The 22,809-nt window shown below is 42.6% G+C and overlaps 2 protein-coding genes and 1 pseudogene across 4 annotated transcripts in view; 2 read left to right on the top strand and 1 right to left on the bottom strand.

The window, feature by feature from the left end:
* Nucleotides 1–377: 377 nt before the first annotated feature.
* LOC135528214 (diphosphoinositol polyphosphate phosphohydrolase 1-like) lies at nucleotides 378–7,488 on the top strand (annotated as a pseudogene).
* Nucleotides 7,489–8,905: 1,417 nt separating this feature from the next.
* On the bottom strand, nucleotides 8,906–15,077 carry LOC135528213 (small ribosomal subunit protein eS10). Its single transcript, XM_064957148.1, has 6 exons — nucleotides 14,987–15,077; nucleotides 10,343–10,492; nucleotides 9,737–9,911; nucleotides 9,369–9,455; nucleotides 9,133–9,188; nucleotides 8,906–9,015 (listed from the first exon to the last, which is right to left on the bottom strand). Exons 2-6 carry the CDS (start codon nucleotides 10,490–10,492, stop codon nucleotides 8,968–8,970), a joined length of 516 nt encoding a protein of 171 aa, XP_064813220.1. The 5' UTR covers nucleotides 14,987–15,077; the 3' UTR covers nucleotides 8,906–8,967.
* A 3,402-nt stretch (nucleotides 15,078–18,479) lies between these two features.
* The window catches only part of LOC135528209 (protein kinase C and casein kinase substrate in neurons protein 1-like), a 56,762-nt gene continuing 52,432 nt past the window's right edge, over nucleotides 18,480–22,809 (top strand). For 2 of the 3 annotated variants that reach the window (XM_064957132.1, XM_064957133.1), the window contains exon 1: nucleotides 18,480–18,843. The gene's annotated coding sequence lies outside the window, so the exon portion shown is untranslated. The remainder of the gene's footprint in view (nucleotides 18,844–22,809) is intronic. The other variant, XM_064957135.1, reaches the window with a different exon arrangement.

Here is a 22,809-nt window from a genome sequence, read left to right as displayed (position 1 = left end):
TTAAAAATGATGTTAAACAATATTATCCATGCAACATATTATGTGACTTTTTATTAAGGTTTTACTCCTACAATTATTTAGGCACTGGTATACTTTAAATCAGTGACATAAAATCTCAATTTAAACCATTTTAAATTCAGACTGTAACACAACAAAATGTGAAAGTCAAGAGGTGTGAATTATTTCTGAAGGCACTGTACACATCATTGGGTAAAACTAGAGATCTACCAGACCGACCACGACTGCGTTTACAGTTTCATACTCTCATTCTCAAAGATTGACACGTGAATACCGATATGTGTAGGCTACGTTTGACTATTCTATCTACCGTAGCGCGTAATATACGCAGTTTAAAAAATGACAAATGAAGCGGAGAAGAAGTCTGTTGTAGAAATGTATAGCCTTTTACACGGGTTCCCACAAGTGGGCTGTGACCGTCTTTCTGAGTTTGTGGTTCACATTTTTTTTGTTTTATCCCAACATGATGAAGATCAAATCGAATCAAACGCGGATATATGACGGGGATGGCTACAAGAAACGCGCCGCCTGTCTGTCCTTCAGGAACGAGAGTGAGGAGGTAAATCCGAGGCTAGGAGTGTGGAGGTTGAACGGGCCATTTGGAGTACAGGTTGTCTGGTGGGGTAGCTATTTCTAATGTAGAGAATAGGCTACATGTTAGCTAAAGCATATGCTTGTTTAGTGGCAACATCGCCTGCGGTTAACATGTTATTGGATTTTTTTTAAGTACAATTTTAAAACTTACATTAACCTTAACTGTAGAGGCCTAGGCTGAATATATTCAAGTTGAATAACTTTATTTTCCCAGAGTTGCCAAATTAGTTTATTATGCAATGCAGGGTCTGTTAGCTCTGGGCCATTGCAGTACTTTCAAAAGTAGTCATACCACTTGACTTTTTCCACATTTTGTTACATTACAGGCTGTAATTTACAGCGTTAATATAAAATGTGTTTTTTAGAAATAAAAAACAAATATCAGAATTACATATGTATTCAGAACATTTACTCAGTCCTTTTTGGAAGAACCTTTGGAAGTGATTACAGCCTCAAGTCTTCTTGACTATGACGCAACAAGCGTGGCACCCCAGTCTGAGGTCCTGAGTGCTCTGGAGCAGGTTTTCAGCAAGCATCTCTCTGTACTTTGTTCCGTTCATATTTCCCTCGATCCTGACTAGTCTCCCAGTCCCTGCCGCTGAAAAACATCCCCACAGCATGATGCTGCCACCACCATGCTTCACCGTAGTGATGGTGCAAGTTTCCTCCAGACGTGACACTTGGCATTCAGGCCAAAGACCTCGATCTTGGTTTCATCAGACCAGAGAATCTTGTTTCTCATGGTCTGAGAGTCCTTTAGGTGCCTTTTGGCAAACTCCAAGCAGGCAGTCATGTGCCTTTTTCTGAGGAGTGGCTTCTGTCTGGCCACTTAACCATGAAGGCCTGACTGGTGGAGTGCTGCAGAGATGGTTGTCCCATATCCACAGAGAAACTCTGGAGCTCTGTCAGAATGACCATTGGGTTCTTGGTCACCTCCCTGACCAAGGCCCTTCTCCCCTGATTGCCAGCTCTGGGAAAAGTTTTGGTGGTTCCAAACTTCTTCCATTTAAGAATGATGAAGGCCACTGTGTTCTTGGGGGCCTTCAACGCTGCAGACATTTTGGGGGACCCTTCCCCAGATCTGTGCCTTGACGCAATCTTATCTCGGAGCTCTACGGACTATTCCTTTGACCCCAGGGCTTGGATTTTGCTCTGACATGCACTGTCAACTGTGGGACCTTATGTAGACAGTTGTGTGCCTTTCCAAATCATGTCCAATTTACTGAATTTACCACAGGTGGACTCCAATCAAGTTGTAGAAACATCTCAAGGATGATCAACGGAAACAGGGTGCAGCTGTGCTCAATTTCGAGTGTCATATCAAAGGGTCTGAATACTTATGTAAATACGTTTATTTTATTTATTTATTTTAATACATTTACTAAATGTTTTTGCTTTGTCATGATGGGGTATTGTGTGTAGATTGATGAGGAAAACGTTTTATTTAATCAATTTTATAATAAGGCTGTAACGTAACAAAATGTGGAAAAAGTCAAGAGGTCTGAATACTTTCTGAATGGACTATATATATATATATATATCCAGTACCAGTCTAAAGTTTGGACACACCGACTGATTCCACGGTTTTTATTGATTATTTTTTAAACTATTTTTTACATTGTAGAATAATAGACACCAAAACTATGAAATAAAACATATATTTTAGATTCTTCAAAGTAGCCACCTATTGCCTTAATGACAACTTTGAACACTCTTGGCATTTTCTCAACCAGCTTCACCTGGAATGCTTTTCCAACAGTCTTGAAGGACTTCCCTTGTTGGCTGCTTTTCCTTCACTCTGCAGGCCAACTCATCCCAAACCACCTCGAGGTCGGGTGATTGTGGAGGCCAGGTCATCTGATGCAGCACTCCATCACTCTCCTTCTTGGTCAAATAGCCCTTACACAGCCTGGAGGTGTGTTGGGTCATTGTCCTGTTGAAAAACAAATGATAGTCCCACTAAGCACAAACCAGATGGGGTGGCATATCGCTGCAGAATGCTGTAGTACCATGCTGGTTAAGTGTGCCTTGAATTCTAAATAAATCACTGACAGTGTCACCAGAAAAGTACCCCACACCATCACACCTCCTCCTCCATGCTTCACGGTGGGAACCACACATGCGGAGATCATCCGTTCACCTACTCTGCGTCTCACGAAGACACAACGGTTGGAACCAAAAATTTGGACTCATCCGACCAAAGGACAGATTTCTATTGCTTGTGTTTCTTGGCCCAATCAAGTCTCTTCTTATTATTGGTGTCCTTTAGTAGTGGTTTCTTTGCAGCAATTTGACCATGAAGGCCTGATTGACGCAGTCTCCTCTGAATAGTTGATGTTGAGATTTGTCTGTTACTTGAACTCTGTGACAAATTTATTTGGGCTTCAATTTCTGATCCTGGTAACTGTAATGAACTTATCGTCTGCAGCAGAGGTAACTCTGGGTCTTCCTCTCCTGTGGCGGTCCTCATGAGAACCAGTGTCATCATAGCGCTTGATGGTTTTGTCGAGTGCACTTGAAGAAACTTTAAAAGTTCTTGAAATGTTCTGTACTGACTAACCTTCATGTCTTAAAGTAATGATGGACTGTCATTTCTCTTTGCATATTTGAGCTGTTCTTGCCATAATATGGACTTGGTCTTTTACCAAATAGGGCTATCTTCTGTATATCACTCGTACCTTGTCACAGCACAACTGATTGGCTCAAGGAAAAAAGGAAAGAAATTCCACAAATGAACTTTTAACAAGGCACAACTGTTAATTTAAATGCATTCCAGGTGACTACCCCATGAAGCTGGTTGAGAGAATGCCAATAGCGAGCAAAGCTGTCATTAAGGCAAAAGGTGGTTACTTTGAAGAATCTAAAATGTAAAACATGTATCGTTATGTTTCACACTTTTTTGGTTACTGCATGATTCCATATGTGTTATTTCATAGTTTTTTTCTAAAATATAGAACATAGTAAAAATAAAGAAAAAACCCTTGAATGAGTAGGTGTGTTCAAACTTTTGACGGGTACTGTATATATGTATATATATTTCCTCCTAATATTGTACAGTCTGTGTGTCGCTTCATTGGCCTGGGCTATTGCTTGTTTGAATTCAAGACCAGGTTGATCTCTGTTTGCCAGTGTCGGAGTAGCCACTCATTTCGGTCATTTGTGTGGGATTAAAAAAAGATTGAGCTTATGTCTTCTATCATGTAAATTACGTAGAAAAGCATGAAATGCGTTTTTAAAATGTCTTTTTTCTAGTACAAAGCATAGCTCCAGGGTTTATGATTTCTTAATCTGGCCCTGCCTGCAGGTGTTGTTGGTTAGTGGTAGTCGGACTCAAGACAAGTGGATTGTCCCTGGTGGAGGAATATAGCCGGAGGAAGAGCCCAACGTGGCTGCTGTTCGAGAGGTGTGTGAAGAGGTAGGCTGAATTACTTGTCAACTTCATTTGTGCATTCAGAGTTTTTATTATGCAAGGAGCTCATTGAAAGTATCATTTCACTTCTGTGCAGCTGCCCTTTGAAATGGTTTGTAAAGGTTAAAGGCCTGTATAGACTGGTATAGACAGGAAATTACACTTTAATAACGTGTTTATTCATTAATAATCTGATTTCCCCCAAAAAAACTCGATGTCCCTTAGCATAATTGTATTAATAGAAAGGTTACTCTCATGCTAAATTGTTGCCTAAAGTTCTTAGAGGGTATATACGGTATTTGAACTGAAGCTAACCTTTTCTGTTGAACAAATGGGATAATGCCATCTTTAAACATTTACATTTTAGTAAATTTAGACACTTTTAGACACTCTTATACAGAGCAAATTACAGCTAGTACATTCATTTTAAAGTTTGCTAGGTGGGACAACCAAATATCTCAGTAAATACATTTTTCAGAAATAAAGTAGCTATCAGCAAAGGCAGTGCTTGTGGGGTGGGGGAAGTCAAGTGTGTGTGTTAGTTCACAGATGGGAATTATTTTATTATTTAGTTTTTTGGGGGGCGAGGGGGGTTGCTGTGGGATTATTTAAGATTCTCTTTAAAGAGGTAGGGTTCAGGTAGGGTTTCAGATCTTCTAGTCTTTTAAGTTTATTGGTTTTCCATTAACTGTATTCAGCCTCATTTGTGAGTTCCTCGTGATCAATGTTGAGCTCATTTGTTAGGGAAACACAATCTGATGTATTGTTGTCTGGGCCAAATGTTATTGCGGGGTTTTGTTGATGTACTAATTTTACACTAGCTGACTTAGCAGCCCTTATTTTGGCTCTGAAAAATCTAAACGTTCTTCTATGTAAGCTATTCTCTGAATGGGTTGAGGAGCCTCTTGATTGAGAGTCCATGTTTATAAATAGAGTAAAACTGTAACCTGAAGAAGAAAGTACTGCAATGATACCATGTTAATAGGAGCTGATCCCTCCCTCTCCTCCATGACATTGCCCCCGCCCTGGAACTGAAAATGGCAGCAATTCTCAGAACCCCCAGGTCTCATCGGGTGAAAACATTGCAGTGTCCTGCTTTTACTAAGAATCGTTATTCAAGGTTTAATCTGCTGTTTCATTTCTACTGAACATGTTGTCTTTCCAGGATGATGTCAAGGGGACATTGGGGCGACTACGAGGAATTTTCGAGGTGAGCTGAAAAGGATTTTCCATGTCTTTGTGTTGCTTGTCTTTAAACTTGGGGTGGGAGGGACTGCTAGTTTATTTCCACTGTTTGCCTCCTAACCTTGAGCACTAACAATTTTTCTTGATTTCCTCTTTCTCAGAACACAGAGAGGAAGCACAGAACATATGTCTATGTCCTAATGGATACAGAGATGTTAGAAGACTGGGAGGAATCTGTGAATATTGGTACATTGTTACTAGTTTTTTGTGGTGTTTGTGAAAGCTGTGATGACTGGAAATCTATTTTGTTATGTGTGATCAAATTGATTAATCGGCAACAGATTGACCAGCTGATCATAATAGATGCTACAACTGCTGCTACTACTACCACTACTACTACAATTGTAAATCCTTCATAGGCATTTCATTCCTGAGTTAATCTAGACTTAACCTGTTTTTGTAGCCCCCTTTCAAACTCTGCTCATTATCCCTCTGTTGACAGGTAGAAAAGGGGAATGGTTTGAGACCGATGATGCCAGCAGGGTGCTGCAGTGCCACAAGCCTGTGCAGGCCTCGTACTTTGTGGCCCTACAACAGGGCTTCCTGAGCAACAACATGACGCCCCTGGTGACCACAATAGGGGGAGGAGACCACTCCCCTACCTACAACATCAACCATAACTCTAGATCGAAGTATAAGTAAAACACAGAAACTCCTGGAGAATTCTCCACATCTTTTACCCGCTTCTTTTTCTTACCTAATCCTGCTCCTCCTACTACTACTACTTATTTTTTAAACTTCAAAATATCAACAGAAATGTTTGCCTTGACAGACTTTTTTTTGGTGCCAGAGTGGAGGTAGAGACTTGAAGTGTTGGGCGAAGAAGATATAATACTTTGTAATTTGAATGTTTTTTTTCTTGATTTTTATTAATAATTGCATGAGGTATTCCCAAACTCTTCCTCCTTTTCCTCGGCCCCTCATTCCTCTCTGTCATAAATGTGAGGTTTGTTGAATGCAACTCTCTGCTGTGGTGATGTAAAGTATTGCTATGCTATGTGTTTACCATTTAGTTGCCACACCCCTTTACATGTCAGTCATAAGAATGACATAACCTTTCACCGTGTACCGTGACAGATCGTTAGTCTAAGAGTTAAGAGTTATAGAGTGTGACAGGCCTTTTCTGTATGACATTTTCTGTATTTTGTTTTCTTTTCATATCTTTTCTAATCATCTAAAAATGCATTTATTTGGTTAATGGTTAGATGGGCTTGTTGGAAAGCTTCCTGTTTTGTATGTGTGGTTAAGGTACATGGGTGTGTCTTGTGTGATGTAATCTGTAGGAATGGAATTATCTGGTACAAAACGGGCTCCATTGTGACGATAGCACAAGCTTTGGTGATTGGAGAGAGAAGTTTTGATAAGGGGGCTGACATAAAAAAAACATTCCCATAGTAGCTTCGGCTTTTGTTATCACACTAGGGCACATCTAACCAAATCATTGAAATGTAAATAATCTGCACGTCTTGTTGTCAGTCTAGACTATAAAGATAATATATTGATTGGTTTTATAATGAAATAACCAGAAAAACAGAGAATTATGCATGTTATCTGATCCTCATGGGAAAGGAACAAGAACCCAAACTAGTTTTTGGTGCAGGAGACGTGCTCTTGCAGAGTTTTTGAATCATGTTGTGCATCAGGAGGTGGGTAGTAATGTCATCAGGTGTTGTTTATTATGCTTGACTCGTAAGGCTAATTTAAAATGGCACTTGGAAGATTATGCCGCTGCTGGATAACGTGTTTGTCATACTCTGGACCCCACTAAAATGGATGTGTTCATGGTTTTCACTTGATAAGTCTATATCCATTTACTTTGTTGTTAATATTCCTATTTATTTTCTAATGGTATGATGGTGATTGATTGCATATGACGGATGTTTTTCAGTCTGTACTAATCTCTCGGTGTGTGTATTGATGTAAGGTGAGGGCTGTTGATTGATTGGTGTGTGTGTGTGATGCAGGAAGAGATGTTGCACAACAGGAGATGCAATAACAAGGTAAATCACCTGCATGTTTTGGTGAGGGCAAATTTACGCTCATGTGAATCCATCAATTCTAAATTGTATTCTAACAAATGTTTACACTGTGATATAATTCTGCATTTTCCCTTAAATGAACACTGGACTTTTGTTTTTATGTTAGCTATATTTGTTTTGTTAGGTTTTTGTTGTTTCTTGAAATGCACTTTTAAATAGTTCATAAAATATTATTTGTCTACTTTAGGTAGGTTCATCATTGGTTGTTCAAATTGATCATTTAAATCAATCAAATGCCATTGATCTGATGAATGGATGGATGCTGATAAGTCTCAGAACCATAGTGATTCTGGCCCAGTCAAGACTTGTGAACAAGAATAACTGGGATTAGTAGATATGTTAATGTTCTCTAGCCTATGTCAATGCAGAGACCAACTCTCCACTACTGGCCCTGGAGTTTGGTACTGTTGTTTGCTTGTCACCCTGGCCCACGAAAATTGATGTGTAGATTCTACTTCACACTGTACTTTGCCCTGATGGGCTAGTAGATATGTGCCAATTTCAATAATGACGTTTTATAAAATCTTGTTTCAGGACCCCCAAAACTCCCAAGAAAAAACGATGTAAGTTGTCATGTAACTGACTGGCTCTGGCAGAACTGGCAGAATATTTCTCAACTGAGCATAATTTAGGGCACAAAGAATGAGAATATTATATTGTGCCAAACGTATTCATTGACCCAACTGATCTGGCACAAAGAGCTGTTAAGTTAGTTCTCAGCCTTTTTCATCTCCTCTGGCAATGTTTTTAAGTTTTACACAACAGCCTAGTCCTATCCTTGAAATGGCCCTAGACCCGTGGTATGTTGGGCCCTCAGTTGGCTAGCTTTGCTTAGATGGATGCATTGCTTTTACCTTTTAGCTGTTCATGCAACATTTATGTACTAGTAACTGACTGGGGAGGTTTTTTGATTTTCCTTTCCTCTTTTATTTTTACATGGAACCTGAACATAGGGAATATGTGGTGTTTTTTTACTTGTGAAAATAGAAAAGGTCAGGCCTACTCATGGTAGACCTAAGATAGTCATATTGCACCAGGACGTAATGATTGTAAAGACACTCCAGTTGAATGCATTCAGTTGTACAACTGACTAGGTATCCCCCTTACTTTCTAATAAGTACATACATGGCTTTATTTCTCACTATATGGCCAGTAGGGATTGGCAATTTCAGTATGCCCCATGTTGTTTGCGAGTCCTGGGGTGTGTTCAGTTCGCTTTAACGTTTGCACTGAACGACACGTTTCCCCCAAAACGGTGTGCACAGTTCAACAGCCTTTGAGGTACGTTTGGTGGGTGTGACCATCTGAAATCGTAAAACTCGTGATGCACACCATATGATAATGTCCCGCTGGGCCATCATAAGTGTTTTTCAACTGGTCATTCAGTACAGTAGTTTACATTGAATTCAATATTGCACAAAGTTCTATCATACTGAACCCAACCGTGTCATAAGATTTTGTGATGGCGCCATCTAGTGGTTATGGGTCATCTAACTAGGTGATGGCAGTTCTGGGTAATATGTTTCTGTTCTTGATGACTTCAGTTTACTGGTAAGTTTAATGGTTTTAACAGCATATAAAGCAAATCCACACATATCACTGATTTCTTTTTCAATGGGGAATTACCCTTTTATTATACTGTACAAGAACAGAGTCAGTGTTTTACTCCTGTGGTGGTTGCTGTCCTCTGCCACGTCCAAATCCGCCTCTCTGCAACACACAATACCAGTTGGTAAGTTTTCAATCGTTGAAGATCTCAATTGACAAGTGGGCATTAGGCTACAATAAGACATGGCACCCACTATCGATTTTAAATACTTTACTTACGAATTGGAACTCAGTAGCTGCACCAGCGCCTGCTTCAGCCTTCTTGTCTGCGCCAGCTAAAAGGACAGAAAGTATGATCATCAGACAAGTAGAGATTCAGGTCATTTACATAAAGTTTACCATTTGCTACAATGCCCTATCAGCCATCATGGCAAAGCAAATATTAGCATCGGCTCAGTGTTTCCATATTGGTGCATCATTATTGAACGTAATAAACAGGTGGCTTGAGTACTCACGTGGTGCAGCAGAACGTCTGTAGTTGTCTCTGTCTCCTCCTTCACGGTTAAACCTAGCTGGCCGCTCACCTCTCTCACCCTCCATACCTGAAACAGAAGGATATGTTTTACACCACTCCTCTGATCTGCACACTACTATAACACCCGCAACAACATTCACCACTATTCATCCATGACGGGAACCTGCTGACTGACCACAGGAAACAGTAAACCCTGGATTACTAATGGAAGTACAATACAAAAATCACATAAATAGAATGAATAGAGTGGCCATGATCCCCTATTCTACATGACAATTTCTATCTGAACTTTGAACCCTCCTGAACAGGCCCCAGGTGACACAGACATGGTCATGATATGCAGACTACCTTTAGGCCTGGGCCGGGCGGTCTCAGGGCGCATCTGACGACGCAGAGTGGCGGGAACAATCTCTGGGGGCAGATGCAGGAAGTCCCTCAGGTACTGGATGCCCTCATTGGTCAGGTACCAGTAGAAGTGGCGCCAGGCAAACTGCTCCTTCACGTACCCAGTTGACTTCAGAGACTGCAGAGGGAGGGTCACAGTCAAGTTGAGGACAAGGGCAACAGTTGAGAACATATTCTGCTAGGGGAAAGGGGGAAACCTAGTCAGTTGTACAACTCAATACCTTAAACTAAAATGTGACTAACGCATTTAACCGGACCCCTCTGAATCAGAGGTGCGGGGGGCTGCCTTAATCGACATCCACGTCTTCGGTGCCCGACGAACAGTGGGTTAATTGCCTTGCTCAGGGGCAGAGATGACAGATTTTTACCTTGTCAGCTCGGTTACTGGGCCAACGCTCTAAGCACCAGGCTACCTGTCGCCCCATTTTATTGCGTGTCAAAGACAAATTTCCCCTTGGGGACAATAAAGTGTATCCCATTATAGTCTCTATTTTCATTCTCCATCATGTAACACTATATGAGGCACCAGAAGAAAGTACAACATCTAACCTGCATGGCCTTCATTACGTGAAGGTTGGGCACATTCCTATCGGCCAGCTCCGGGTGCTTAGCCAGATGCACATCCTTTTTGGCCACCATCACCCCCTCCTTGAAGAGTAGCTCGTAGATGGCTATACGATTCTTCTTGGGCATCAGCATCTGGAGGGGCGGAGAAGAACATGTCCGTCACCTGTTGAACATGCTAAGCTCATGTTGCTCATGTCAACATGCATCAGCTGCGCCGTTGAGACCTCCATGAAGTGTAATAAGATAATGGTCAGACGAATGCTGCGTTCACGTGCTAGTCGGAGCTCTGTCATTTCCCCATTGGTTCCTGCATGAACACCCCCCTCCCCCCAAAAAAGGACTCCTCCTTGCGAGCTATCAAATCACACTTTATTGGTCACATACACCTATTTAGCAGATGTTATTGCGGGTCTAGAGAAATGTTTGTATTCCTAGCTCTAAAAGAGCAGTAGTATCTAACAATTCACACCAATACACACAAATATACAAATAAAATAATGGAATTAAGAAATATTAGGAAGAGCAATGTCGGAGTGGCATTGAGTAGAATACAGAATATACATAATGAATAAAACAGTATGTAGACATTATTAAAGTGGCCAGTGATTCCATTTATATTTACATAGGGCAGCAGCCTCTGAGGTGCAGTGTTGAGTAACCACTTTTTATGGTGCATCTGTAAAAGTTTGTGAGGGTCTATGGGGCCAAGCCACTTCTTCAGCCTGAGATTGAAGAGGTGCTGTAGTGCTTCCTTCACTGCACTGTCTGTGTGGGTGGACCATTTCAGATTGTCAGTGATATGGAGGCCAAGGAACTTGAAGCTTTTCACCTTCTCCACTGCGGTCACGTCGATGTGGATGGGGGCGTGCTCCCTCTGCTGTCTCTTGAAGTCCACAATCAGCTCCATAGTTTTGTTGACTTTGAGGGAGAGATTATTTTCCTGGCACCACTCTGCCAGGGCCCTCACCTCCTCCCTGTAGGCTCATCATTGTTGGTAATCAGGCCCACTACTCACACTCACACTTGATTATTGAGTTGGAGACATTCGTGGCCACGTAGTCATGGGTGAACAGAGAGTACAGGAGGGGGCTGAACTCGCTCCCTTGTGGGGCCCAAGTGTTAAGGATCAGCGTAGTGGAAGTGATGTTTCCTACCATCACCACCTGGGGGCAGCCCGTCAGGAAGTCCAGGACTCAGTTGCACAGGACAGGGTTCAGACCCAGGGCCCTGAGCTTAGTGATGAGTTTGAAGGACACTATGGTGTTGAAGGCTGAGCTGTAGTCAATGAACAGCATTCTCGCATAGGTATTCCTCTTGTCCAGATGGGATAGGGAAGTGTGCAGTGCGATTGCATCATCTGTGGATCTATTGGGGCAGTATGCAAATTAAAGTGGGTCTAGGGTGACAGGTAAGGTGATACGATCCTTAACTTGCCTCAAAGCACTTCATGATGACAGAAGTGAGTGCTATGGGGTGATAGTCATTTAGTTCAGTTACCTTTGCTTTATTGAGTACAGGAACAATGGTGGACATCTTGAAGCTGGTGAGAACAGTAGACTGGGACAGGGAGTAATTGTGTGTGTCCGTAAACACTCCAAGCCAGTTTGTCTGCACATCTTCTGAGGACGCGGCTCGGGATGCCGTCTGGGCCGGCAGCTTTGTGAGGGTTAACATGCTTAAAATGTCTTACTCACGTCGGCCACAGAGAACGAGAGCCCACAGTCCTCGGGAGCAGGCCGTGTCGGTGGCACTGTGGTATCCTCAAAGCAGGTGTTTAGCTTGTCCTGGAGCAAGATGTCAGTGTCTGTGACGTGACTGATTTTCCCTTTGTAATCCGTGATTGTCTGGAGTCCCTGCCACATACGTCTCGTGTCTGAACCGTTGAATTGTGACTCCACTTTGTCTCTGTACTGACGTTTTTCCTGTTTGATCAACTTACGGAGGGCGTAACTGCACTGTGTGTATTCAACTATATTACTGCATTCAACTTGCCGTGGTTAAATGCAGTGGTTCGCGCTTTCAGTTTTGATCAGGAGAAACATTGGTAGACAGTGTCCTTCTCTCCCACCTGCCCTCAACGTCATTAACAGAACTGAGGAAAACAGTGCCCAACAAGCGGGGCCGAAGGACACTGTCTACCTGTCACCCCCAAGGCGACACTCTGTGCTAGCTTGCAAGTTAGCACACGGTGTTGCCCTCGCCTCCCCCTGCTGTGTACCGGAGAAAACCTGTGCTCGACAGGTGGGGGGCAAAGGACACTGTCTACCCATCATCCACGCCTCCCGCTAGCAAAGGAGACCGAAGGCTAGGGCAATACCACAGATAGAACAATGAGCCAGATATTTCACCAGATGTATAAATGTGAAGCATCCGGTTGGCGTTTCCACTCACTTCCAAATATGGTGATGAGAGGAAGCCCAGGGGCTGGCATTGGGAGAAGATTGAGCGAGATGGATTTTGGATAACATTCTGAAAAAACATTTTATCTCCAAAAAATTACAATTTTCCAAAACTTGAATCTGTAACAAACAGAGTGGACTGCGTTTTGTAGACTTTACCCTTTGCATTGTTTAGAATAACACAGAACCCAAACCGGTTGTGCGCGTGCGCCATCGTGCATACATTTATTTTGTCCCCCCACACCCGATCACGACATGCAGGTTAAAATATCAAAACAAACTCTGAACCAATTACATACATTTGGGGACAGGTCAAAAAGCATTTATGGCAATTTAGCAAGCTAGCTTGCACTTGCTAGCGAAGTTGTCTTATTTAGCTAGCTTGCTGTTGATAGCTAATTTGTCCTGGGATATAAACATTGGGGCGACAGGGTAGCCTAGTAGTTAGAGTGTTGGATTAGTAACCAAAAGGTTGCAAGTTCAAATCCCTGAGCTGACAAGGTACAAATCTGTCATTCTGCCCCTGAACAGGCAGTTAACCCACTATTTGTCATTGAAAATAAGAATTTTTTCTTAACTGACTTGCCTAGTTAAATAAAGGTAAAATTGAGTTGTTATTTTACTTGAAATGCACAAGGTCCTCTACTCCGACAATTAATCCACACATAAAACTACCACCATTGGCTAAGCTAGCAGTGTCCTTCACTCCCGCCTGCCCTCGCAGTCCTGAACAGAACTGTGTGAAAACAGTGCCCGACAGGCGGGGGCAAATTACCTTGTCTACTGGTGTACAGCTGGCTAGCTATCTTTGTTGTCCCTTCCTCTATGGGGTTTATCTGTGGCAGTCAACCAACAGTTATTGTGCATTGTCACCTACTGGAGCACATCAAGCTGAATATAGTATACAACTGTGATTTCTGTGGAATGGAGGAGACAATTTTGCATTTGTTCTTTGCCTGTATTTATAGTAGAATGTTTTGGATTGAGATACATAATTTTGTTACAAAATAAATAGGACCGGTTGTACTATTTAATGGTTTTGATATGATTTATTTCAGAAATTCTGACATAGATAAAGATGTAGTATATTTAATTCAACTGCTAATAATACTAGGTACAGTTCATATTCACAAATGCAAATTGTCTAATTTTAATTTTCACTTTATAAATGAGTTTCAACAATATGGCACCACTAACTAAAACAAAAAACAAAAAGGCAATTAAAACTTGCATTATTAATGAATGATTTGTTTGTTTAGTATTCCTGGCAATGTAAATCGTTTGTTTGTATGCGTGTTTGCATGTGACTATTCCTCTTTTGTTTGTTGATATTTGTTAATAAATAAATGTATTAAAGTGAGCAAAACAAAAAAAGCTACTGGAGCACCCCTGCCTCCCGCCTGTCCTAAGATAAAAAAAGATATATTAAAAAACGGACCAACAGAAGTATAAAGAGGGGTTCCTGTAAACTGGTCGCATTTATACACCTGTTGCGGTCAACCAGTTAACAAGTCGGACATTTCCAAGTTTCCTAGTTCCGACCAGCACCTGAATGCGGCATACTGCAGCTGACCTGACCCACTGCCGGCATCAAAATAATATCAAACGTCTGATTCTGGGTGTGTATCCGGAAATTCAAGACGTGTAATTAACTTGACTTAGTGAGCTACCGCTAACTAGTTGGCAGCAAACATTTCTAGCTTGGGACAGCTAGCTCGCATCCAATAGACCACACAGAAGATACGAACAATATGGTAGAAAGGTTGAGGACTCGTCTGTGTCAAGGCTGTTTGGCATAGTTCGCTAGTTAATTACTGGCTAGAGCTAGCTGCTTGTTACTCGCTTTGCTAACGTTCTCAGCTGGTTAGTTAGCTAATGTTAACCCATTAGTTACTTCCTGGGTCCCTCGATAAATGTTTAAAGGAATAAACCAGGATATACTCGAACGCTATAGTTAGCTAGTTATAAAGCCACCACAGTAATGCTAAATCGTGTTATTGTATCGGTGGAGAACACAGGGCAAGCTAGCTGCCGCCACATAGGTATCAGTCGTGAAGCTAACGTTAGCTAGAAACAGACGTTTAGGGCCAAAAAACAACATTCAAGCATAAATAGACGTTAGACTATTTAAATAAGCACAATTCAAACACGACTTTAATTTATGACAACGCCATTTCGTACGATGTTTGAGATAATACAGAATAATCAAAGTAGGCCGCTTTTCTACCTTGATTCTCGTTTTGAGACCGGAGCCGGAGAGACCGACGCATGCGTATTGATGTGTTATCCAGCGCAGCCGTGAGAAATTAAAACGTCCCTGATTATTCAATGTTTTTGTGCGGGTGTGCGTATACCACTTGGTTTGAGTGTTATGGTTTTCTATATTTTTTACATGTATTTTTCAGGGTACATGGTTTTCTATATTTTTGGTGACGTCACATCATCAGCAGTCATGATTAGTCTACAGTTCATAGGTTAATTATGTAATGTACTTTAAGATATTTGCAAAAAGTAGTAATGTTCTGAGTGGATATAAATACCAGCCTGTTTCAGCTTTTGTCAAGGCAATGATTGGCTATGGTTGGATTTATCGAATCTGTATGCATCAAACTGTATGCACAGCGCCTTAAGCTTTATTGCGCAAAATGGTATCCAGCATCATCTGAATATTTATGCAACATTCACATTCTGCTACCATTTCTGTCAAGCAGTCTACACACAGTTTGACACATACCTTTTGATAAATCTAACAATACAGAACACACTGGAACTGCCTCTGCAATGCAATGATGCAAGGCAAAACAGCTTTCAATTGGAAATTGATGTACTTCTGGTGTACCAAAATGCAAATTCACTCTCGGTGTGATTGAGGCATGGATGGCTTGACAGAAATGGTAGCAGAAGGTGTTTGTTGCACTTTTGTGCACACAGAACCACATGATGGGATGGTCTGTGTGCACCGTCCCCCTGTTGTAAACAACAGCTGGTGCACGAAATCTAAGGAAGTCTCTAGATTTTGCTCGCTTGAAGTAGAGTATCTCATGATAAGCTGTAGACCACACTATTTGCCAAGAGAGTTTTCATCGTGGCTGTTTATTTACCACCACAGACGGCTGCTGGCACTAAACCCGCACTCAGTCAGCTGTATAACGAAATAAGCAAACAGGAAAACGCCCACCCAGAGGCAGCACTCCTAGTGGCCAGGGACTTTAATGCAGGAAGACTCAAATCAGTCTAATCTACTTTCTATCAGCATGTTAAATGTGCAACCAGGGGGGGAAAACTCTAGACCACCTTTACACCAAACACAGAGACGCATACAAAGCTCTCTCGCCCCCCATTTGGAAAATCTGACCATAATTCCATCCTGGTTCCTGCTTACAAGCAACAACTAAAGCAGGAAGCACCAGTGACTCGGTCTGGAAGACTGGAATATGTTCCTGTATTCTTCCGATGGCATTGAGGAGTACACCACATCAGTCACTGGCTTCATCAATAAGTGCAAAGACAACGTCGTCCCCACAGTGACTGTGCGTACATACCCCAACCAGAAACCATGGATTACAGGCAACATCTGCACTGAGCTAATGGGTAGAGCTGCTGCCTTCAAGGAGCGGGACTCTAACCCGGATGCTTAAAAGAAATCCCGCTACCCCCTCAGACAAACCATCAAACAGGCAAAGCGGCAATACAGGACTAATTGAATCGTACTACATGGCTCTGACGCTCATCGGATGAGGCAGGGCCTGCAAACTATTACAGAATACAAAGGGAAGCACAGCTGCGAGCTGCCCAGTGACACGAGCCAACCAGATGAGTTAAATCACTTCTATGCTTGCTTCGAGGCAAGCAATACTGAGGCGTGCATGACAGCATCAGCTGTTCTGGACGACTGTGTGATCACGCTCTCCGTAGCCGGCATGAGTAAGACCTTTAAACAGGTCAACATTCACAAGGCCGCTGGGCCAGACGGATTACCAGGACGGCCCCGGGCATGTGCTGACCAACTGGCAGGTGACTTCACTGACATTTTCAACATGTCCCTGATTGAAGCAGAACACCATAGTCCCTCTGCCCAAGGTCACTAAGGTAACCTGCCTAAATGACTACAGACCCCTAGCACTCAAGTCCGTAGCCATGATCTGCTCTGCAAGGCTGGTCATGGCTCACATTAACACCATTATTCAAGAAACCCTGGACCCACTCCATTTTGCATACCGCTCAAACAGATCCACAGATGATGCAACATCTATTGTACTCCACAATGCCCTTTCCCACATGGACTAAATGAATACCTATGTTAGAATGCTATTCATTGACTACAGCTCAGCGTTCAACACCATAGTGACCTCAAAGGTCATCACTAAGCTAGGGATCCTGGGACTAAACACCTCCCTCTGCAACTGGATCCTGGACTTCCTGACGGGTCTCCCCCAGGTGGTAAGGGTAGGTAACAATACATCTGTTATGCTGATCCTCAACACTGGAGCCCCTCAGGGGTGCGTGCTCAGTCCCCTCCTGTACTCCCTGTTCACCCATGACTGCATGGCCAGGCACGACTCCAACACCATTAAGTTTGCAGATGACACAACAGTGGTAGGCCTGATCACTGACAATGATGAGACAGCCTATAGGGAGGATGTCAGAGACCTGGCCAGGTGGTGCCAGAATAATAACCAATCAACGTAATCAAGACAAAGGAGATGATTGTGGACTACAGGAAAAGGAGGACCGAGCACACCCCCATTCTCATCAACGGTGCTGTAGTGGAGCAGGTTGAGAGCTTCAAGTTCCATAGTGTCCACATCACTAACAAACTAGAATGGTCCAAGCACACCAAGACAGTCGTGAAAAGGGCACGACAAAGCCTACTCCCCCATCAGGAAACTAAAAAGCTTTGGCATGGGTCCTAAGATCCTCAAAAGGTTCTACAGCTGCAACATCAAGAGCATCCTGACTGGTTGTATCACTGCCTGGTACGGCAATTGCTCGGCCTCTGACCGCAAGGCACTACAGAGGGTAGACTCCAGCCACCCCTGTCATAGACTATTATTTCTACTACCGCATGGCAAGCGGTACCGGAGTGCCAAGTCTAGAACCAAAAGGCTTCTCAGCAGCATTTACCCCCAAGTCATAAGACTCCTCAACAGCTAATCAAATGGCTACCCTGACTATGCATTGTGTCCCCCCAACCCCTCTTTTACGCTGCTGCTACTCTCTGTTTATCATCTATGCATAGTCACTTTAAATAATCCTACATGTACATATGACCTAAAATAGCCCGACTAACTGGTGCACCACTCTGTACAGGTACCACCTGTATATAGCCTCCCTACTGTTATGTTTTACTGTTTTTTTGTATTTCTTTACTTGTCCATTGTTTACCTAATACCTATTTTTTTACTTAAAAACTGCACTTTTGGTTAAGGGCTTGTAGGTAAGCATTTCACTGTAAGATCTACACCTGTTGATTTCGGCGCACTTGACAAATAAACTTTGATTTGATTTGATGCTGCATACTATTTTGCGCAATACCCTATCGGTGTAATTGAGGCGTCAGTCAATTCTTTGAGAGAAAAACAGTAATTTAGAGTGTCATTTAATTTCAAAGCTAAAGTGGATGTCTACACTTAAAATTATCAAAATTCCATCTAGTTGTGCTATGCCCGTTGAGACATTTAAGTCATATTTAAGGGCTATTCAAAACATTTGCAATTATCAATATATTGACAATCTTGACTGCACCCATGGGCCATAGCCTCGCAGCACTCTCCATTCATAACACACCATAGCCTACAATGTGTCGATATCGAAGTAACTGTAGAACGACCAAACTGTTTCCAATCCGCCCGATTATTTTCATGACAGTACTCTGATGGTGGACAATATTGAAGTATTTAATGAGGCAAACGACTTCGTTGGACCATCCCCCAATGTGCACGGGTGCTTTGCAGCTCCCCCTTGCTGCGTGCATCGTGATCTCGCAGATGCAGAGCCTCTTGCAAAAGAAGGGTCGCCTTCTGTCATTGCAAAAAGAGAACTGATAAAAATTCTGAAATATTTGGATAACACGCGAACACCCTGGTAAGTCAACCGTACAAGTTTGTCCGTTGTGGACGTTACATAGTGTCGATGATTAGATAATGCTGTGTAGCCTACTAGCAAAGGGAAAGGGGGATGAAGGAATCTTTCTCGCATGGTTCCCACCGTTTACATTAATTTACCTGACCAACGTCAGATTGCAATCCAGTGTTGTTGTTTTTTATTTTTTTTATCTCTTAACGACATATTCTTCATAATTATGAAACGCATATACGAATGCACTGTTATTAAATGGTCAAGACCTTGATCTAGCCTAGTATGTTGTTGTAAAGGGTATAATACTGCTGTTTTATGTTTTCACTTGTCATCTGGAAAATTTGGTTTGCTTTATGTCGTATTTGGCAATTGTCTTATTGCTTTAGGCTACGTGAATTATATATTTTTATTACATAATATTCTACAACAGATTGTTTCCCAGCATGCAGATGTTTTCCTCTTTGATCACACAATGATAATAAATTAGCCGTTTACAGGCTATATGCTCCTGTTTTCCTTGTCAAATTGAAGCATTATGGCTAAGCCTTTTCTTATGGGTAATTGTAACAATGTAATTTAACCTGTGTATGAATAGATCGAATAAAATTAATTTAGAAGAAAGTACTGCAGGCTATCAGCCGCAGATGCTACCATCACACGTCCTTTTTGGTGGTCAAGGTTGTTAGATTGCCATTTATGCTCCCTCCTAGCACTAACAGCGAGATAAACAAGACCATGGAGGTAGCCTGGACGAATAAACAAGTTCGCAATGATGCTTCTGAATACTATTCCATAAAGCAGTCTACCAACGACGAATAGTAGTCTATGTTTATTGTTTAGTAGGCTATTAGGTCTCCCATGTGCAACATTTGTACAATGTAATGCCAGAAAATCACGAGTCAGATTAGGGTATGGAATACTAATGAGGGCATTCCGGTCTGACGTTATGTAATAGCCTGTCATATCACAGTGAGGAGCCATCGCTACTGTATTTGAAAGCCATATTGTTTTTCTTGGTGGAATCTCTGCCGCTCCTCTCTCACGAATCAACAATATTATTGGCATTGATGGAATTGTATTTCCTATCAAGTGTCTCAAGCAAATACACTATGTATACAAAAGTATGTGGACACCCCTTCAAATTAGTGGATTCAGCTATTTCAGCCACACCCGTTGCTGACAGGTGTATAAAATCGAGCACACAGCCATGCAATATCCATAGACAAGCATTGGCAGTAGAATGGCCTTACTGAAGAGCTCAGTGACTTCCAACAAGTCAGTTAATCAAATTCCTGCCCTGGTAGAGCTGCCCAGGTCACCTGTAAATGCTGTTATTCTGAAGTGGAAAGGTCTAGGAGCAATAACAGCTCAGCCACGAAGTGGTAGGCCACATAAGCTAACAGAACTGGACCGCTGAAGCGAGTAACGCGTAAACATTGTCTGTCCTCGGTTGCAACACTCACTACCGAGTTCCAAACTGCTGCTGGAACCAACATCAGCACAAGAACTGTTTGTCGGGAGCTTCATGAAATGGGTTTCCATGGCCGAGCAGCCGCACACAAGTCTAAGATCACCATGCGTAATACCAAGCATCAGCTGGAATGATGTAAAGCTCTCTGCCATTGGACGCTAGAGCAGTGGTGAATCACGCTTCACCATCTGGCAGTCTAACGGACAAATCTGGGTTTGGGGCACTCCAGGAGAACGCTACCTGCCCAAATACATAGTGCCAACTGTAAAGTTTGGTGGAGGAGGATTAATGGTCTGCGGCTGTTTTTCATGGTTCGGGCTAGGCGCCTTAGTTCCAGTGAAGGGAAATCTGAACGCTACAGCATACAATGACATTCTAGACGATTTTGTGCTTCCAACTTTGTGGCAACAGTTTGGGGAAGGCTCTTTCCTGTTTCAGCATGACAATGCCCCAAAGCAAAGCGAGGTCCATACAGAAATGGTTTATCGGAATCGGTGTGGAAGAACTTGACTGCCATGCACAGAGCCCTGACCTCAACCTCATCGAACACCTTTTGGGATGAATCGGAACGCCGACTGCGAACCGGGCCTAATCTCCCAACATCAGTGCCCAACCTCACTAATGCGCTTGTGGCTGAATGGAAGCAAGTCCCCGCAGCAATGTTCTAGCATCTAGTGGAAAGCCTTCCCAGAAGAGTGGAGGCTGTTCTAGCAGCAAAGGGGGGACCAACTCCATATTAATGCTTGAAGAATATTTTGAAGATAAATACACAACTCAGAGGACTAGGATTAACAATCAGCAGGAGTTAGTTTTCAGTTAGGATCTGTGGGATGTCAGTCATGAACTCAGAGCTACATGTGCTACGTGGGCCACGTTTTCATTGGTCTGTACATTGAGTCTGGAGTGGGATACTTTTTTTTTGCCCATTGGCCAAGTTGTCCTGCAAGGACTTCTGATTGGTCAACCCCAGACTAGGGTGGGGGGTTATAAGTGGCATCCTGTCCTTTGTTCTGTGGAGAAAAACTGAAGGACAGGGAAGACTGAACGTCTACTTTTCAGCATAGCACCTATGATTTGTCCTGCTCAAATAAATGTATTTTCTCCCCCTGATTTGCTTTGCGGTCTGTGTTATTGAAGAATAACCTCAGTTGCTAACAATGCCCATGATTGATATTCAACGAGCAGGTGTCCACATACAGGTGTCCACATACATTTGGTCATGTAGTGTCTGTCTAAGTGCAGTCAAAACACAAGATAGACTGGTAGAATGCACATGTATAAACATTTATGCAGTTTGGGGATGTTTATATCATTAGTGATTCTTCTGTACCACTAGTTATGGCTGATGAAACAACCGTGGGGTGTGATGTTAAATCCTTATTCACAGCGCAAGGTCTTCTAGGAGGTAGCCTACAACTGGGCAATAAATAAGGGGATGTCAGGGCCTTCAGAGAAATGGGTTGTTCATGCCTCCCTCATCAGGGTGTCAACAAGGTCTACGAGGGGATCAACTGCCTCAGCATAGTTTATTGATGCAAAGGAAGGGAAGGTAGACTATACGGCCGTTTGTTCTGTCCTCCGTCACTTGGGTGGAGCTGTCCATGGTGCTATGTTGAGCTCTGCCGTCAGTGGGTTGAACCACACCCTCTGCACGTCTGTCAGCAAAGGTGACACTGAGTGATTTGGCTGCAGAGGAGGGAGAGGATGGAGACGATGCAGTAAGGGGCATAATCCAATTGTAGTGCGGCGTAAGGAGCTGTAAGGGTTTGCTTTTTATTAGCGGACTCCATGCACTTTCCTACCTTGGAGTTGAGTCTTTCAACAGGAACTGTTCAATATCAGATGACTAAAAATAATCTTTCTTGTTGACACAATCTGAGTTTATGCTTGGATTACACTTCTCTTTATTAAGGTAGTCTAGCGGTTAGAGTGATGGGCCAGTAACCGAAAGGTTGCTGGTTCAAATACCCAAGATAACAAGGTAAAAAATCTCTCTGTGCTCTTGAGCATGACACTTCACCTTCATTTGCTCCAGGGTGCTGTATTACTATGGCTGAACCTGTAAAACAACACATTTCACTGCACCTATCTGGTGTATGTGAAGAAAAAATAAATAGATCTTTACTGACTATTTTTCTTCTCTGGCTTTTTATTTAATTTATTTAACTGGGCAAGTCAGTTAAGAACAAATTCTTATTTTCAATGACAGCCTACCCCGGCTAAACCCAGACCCGGAAGACCCTGTGCCAATTGTGCGCCAATGGGACTCCCAATTATGGCCGGTTGTGATACAGACTTGAATCAAACCAGGGTCTGTAGTGACACCTCTAGCGCTGAGATGCAGTGCCTTAGACCGCTGTGCCACTCGGGAGCCCAAAGGAGGAGGCCCTTGCAGTGCTAAAACATGCACTACAAGTGCCCACATAATCTCTTCGAGGAAAAGCTATTGTAAAGCTGGCGCCAACATTCAAAGAGGGTGTGCTGTGCATCCAAGTGTCTTA

The sequence above is a fragment of the Oncorhynchus masou genome, chromosome 33, assembly GCF_036934945.1.
Source record: "Oncorhynchus masou masou isolate Uvic2021 chromosome 33, UVic_Omas_1.1, whole genome shotgun sequence".
NCBI lineage: Eukaryota > Metazoa > Chordata > Actinopteri > Salmoniformes > Salmonidae > Oncorhynchus > Oncorhynchus masou.
The sequence above is the reverse complement of the archived record's forward strand: the minus strand, read 5'-3'. Positions and strand labels throughout refer to the sequence as shown.

Coding starts and splice junctions, on each gene's coding strand:
- LOC135528213 (XM_064957148.1), bottom strand. CDS start 10,492: ATGCTGATGCCCAAGAAGAATCGTATAGCCATCTACGAGCTACTCTTC. Junction 9,912..10,342: donor ACGTAATGAAGGCCATGCAG/GTTAGATGTTGT, acceptor CTCCCTCTGCAG/TCTCTGAAGTCAACTGGGTA. Junction 9,016..9,132: donor CAGCTACTGAGTTCCAATTC/GTAAGTAAAGTA, acceptor TGTGTGTTGCAG/AGAGGCGGATTTGGACGTGG.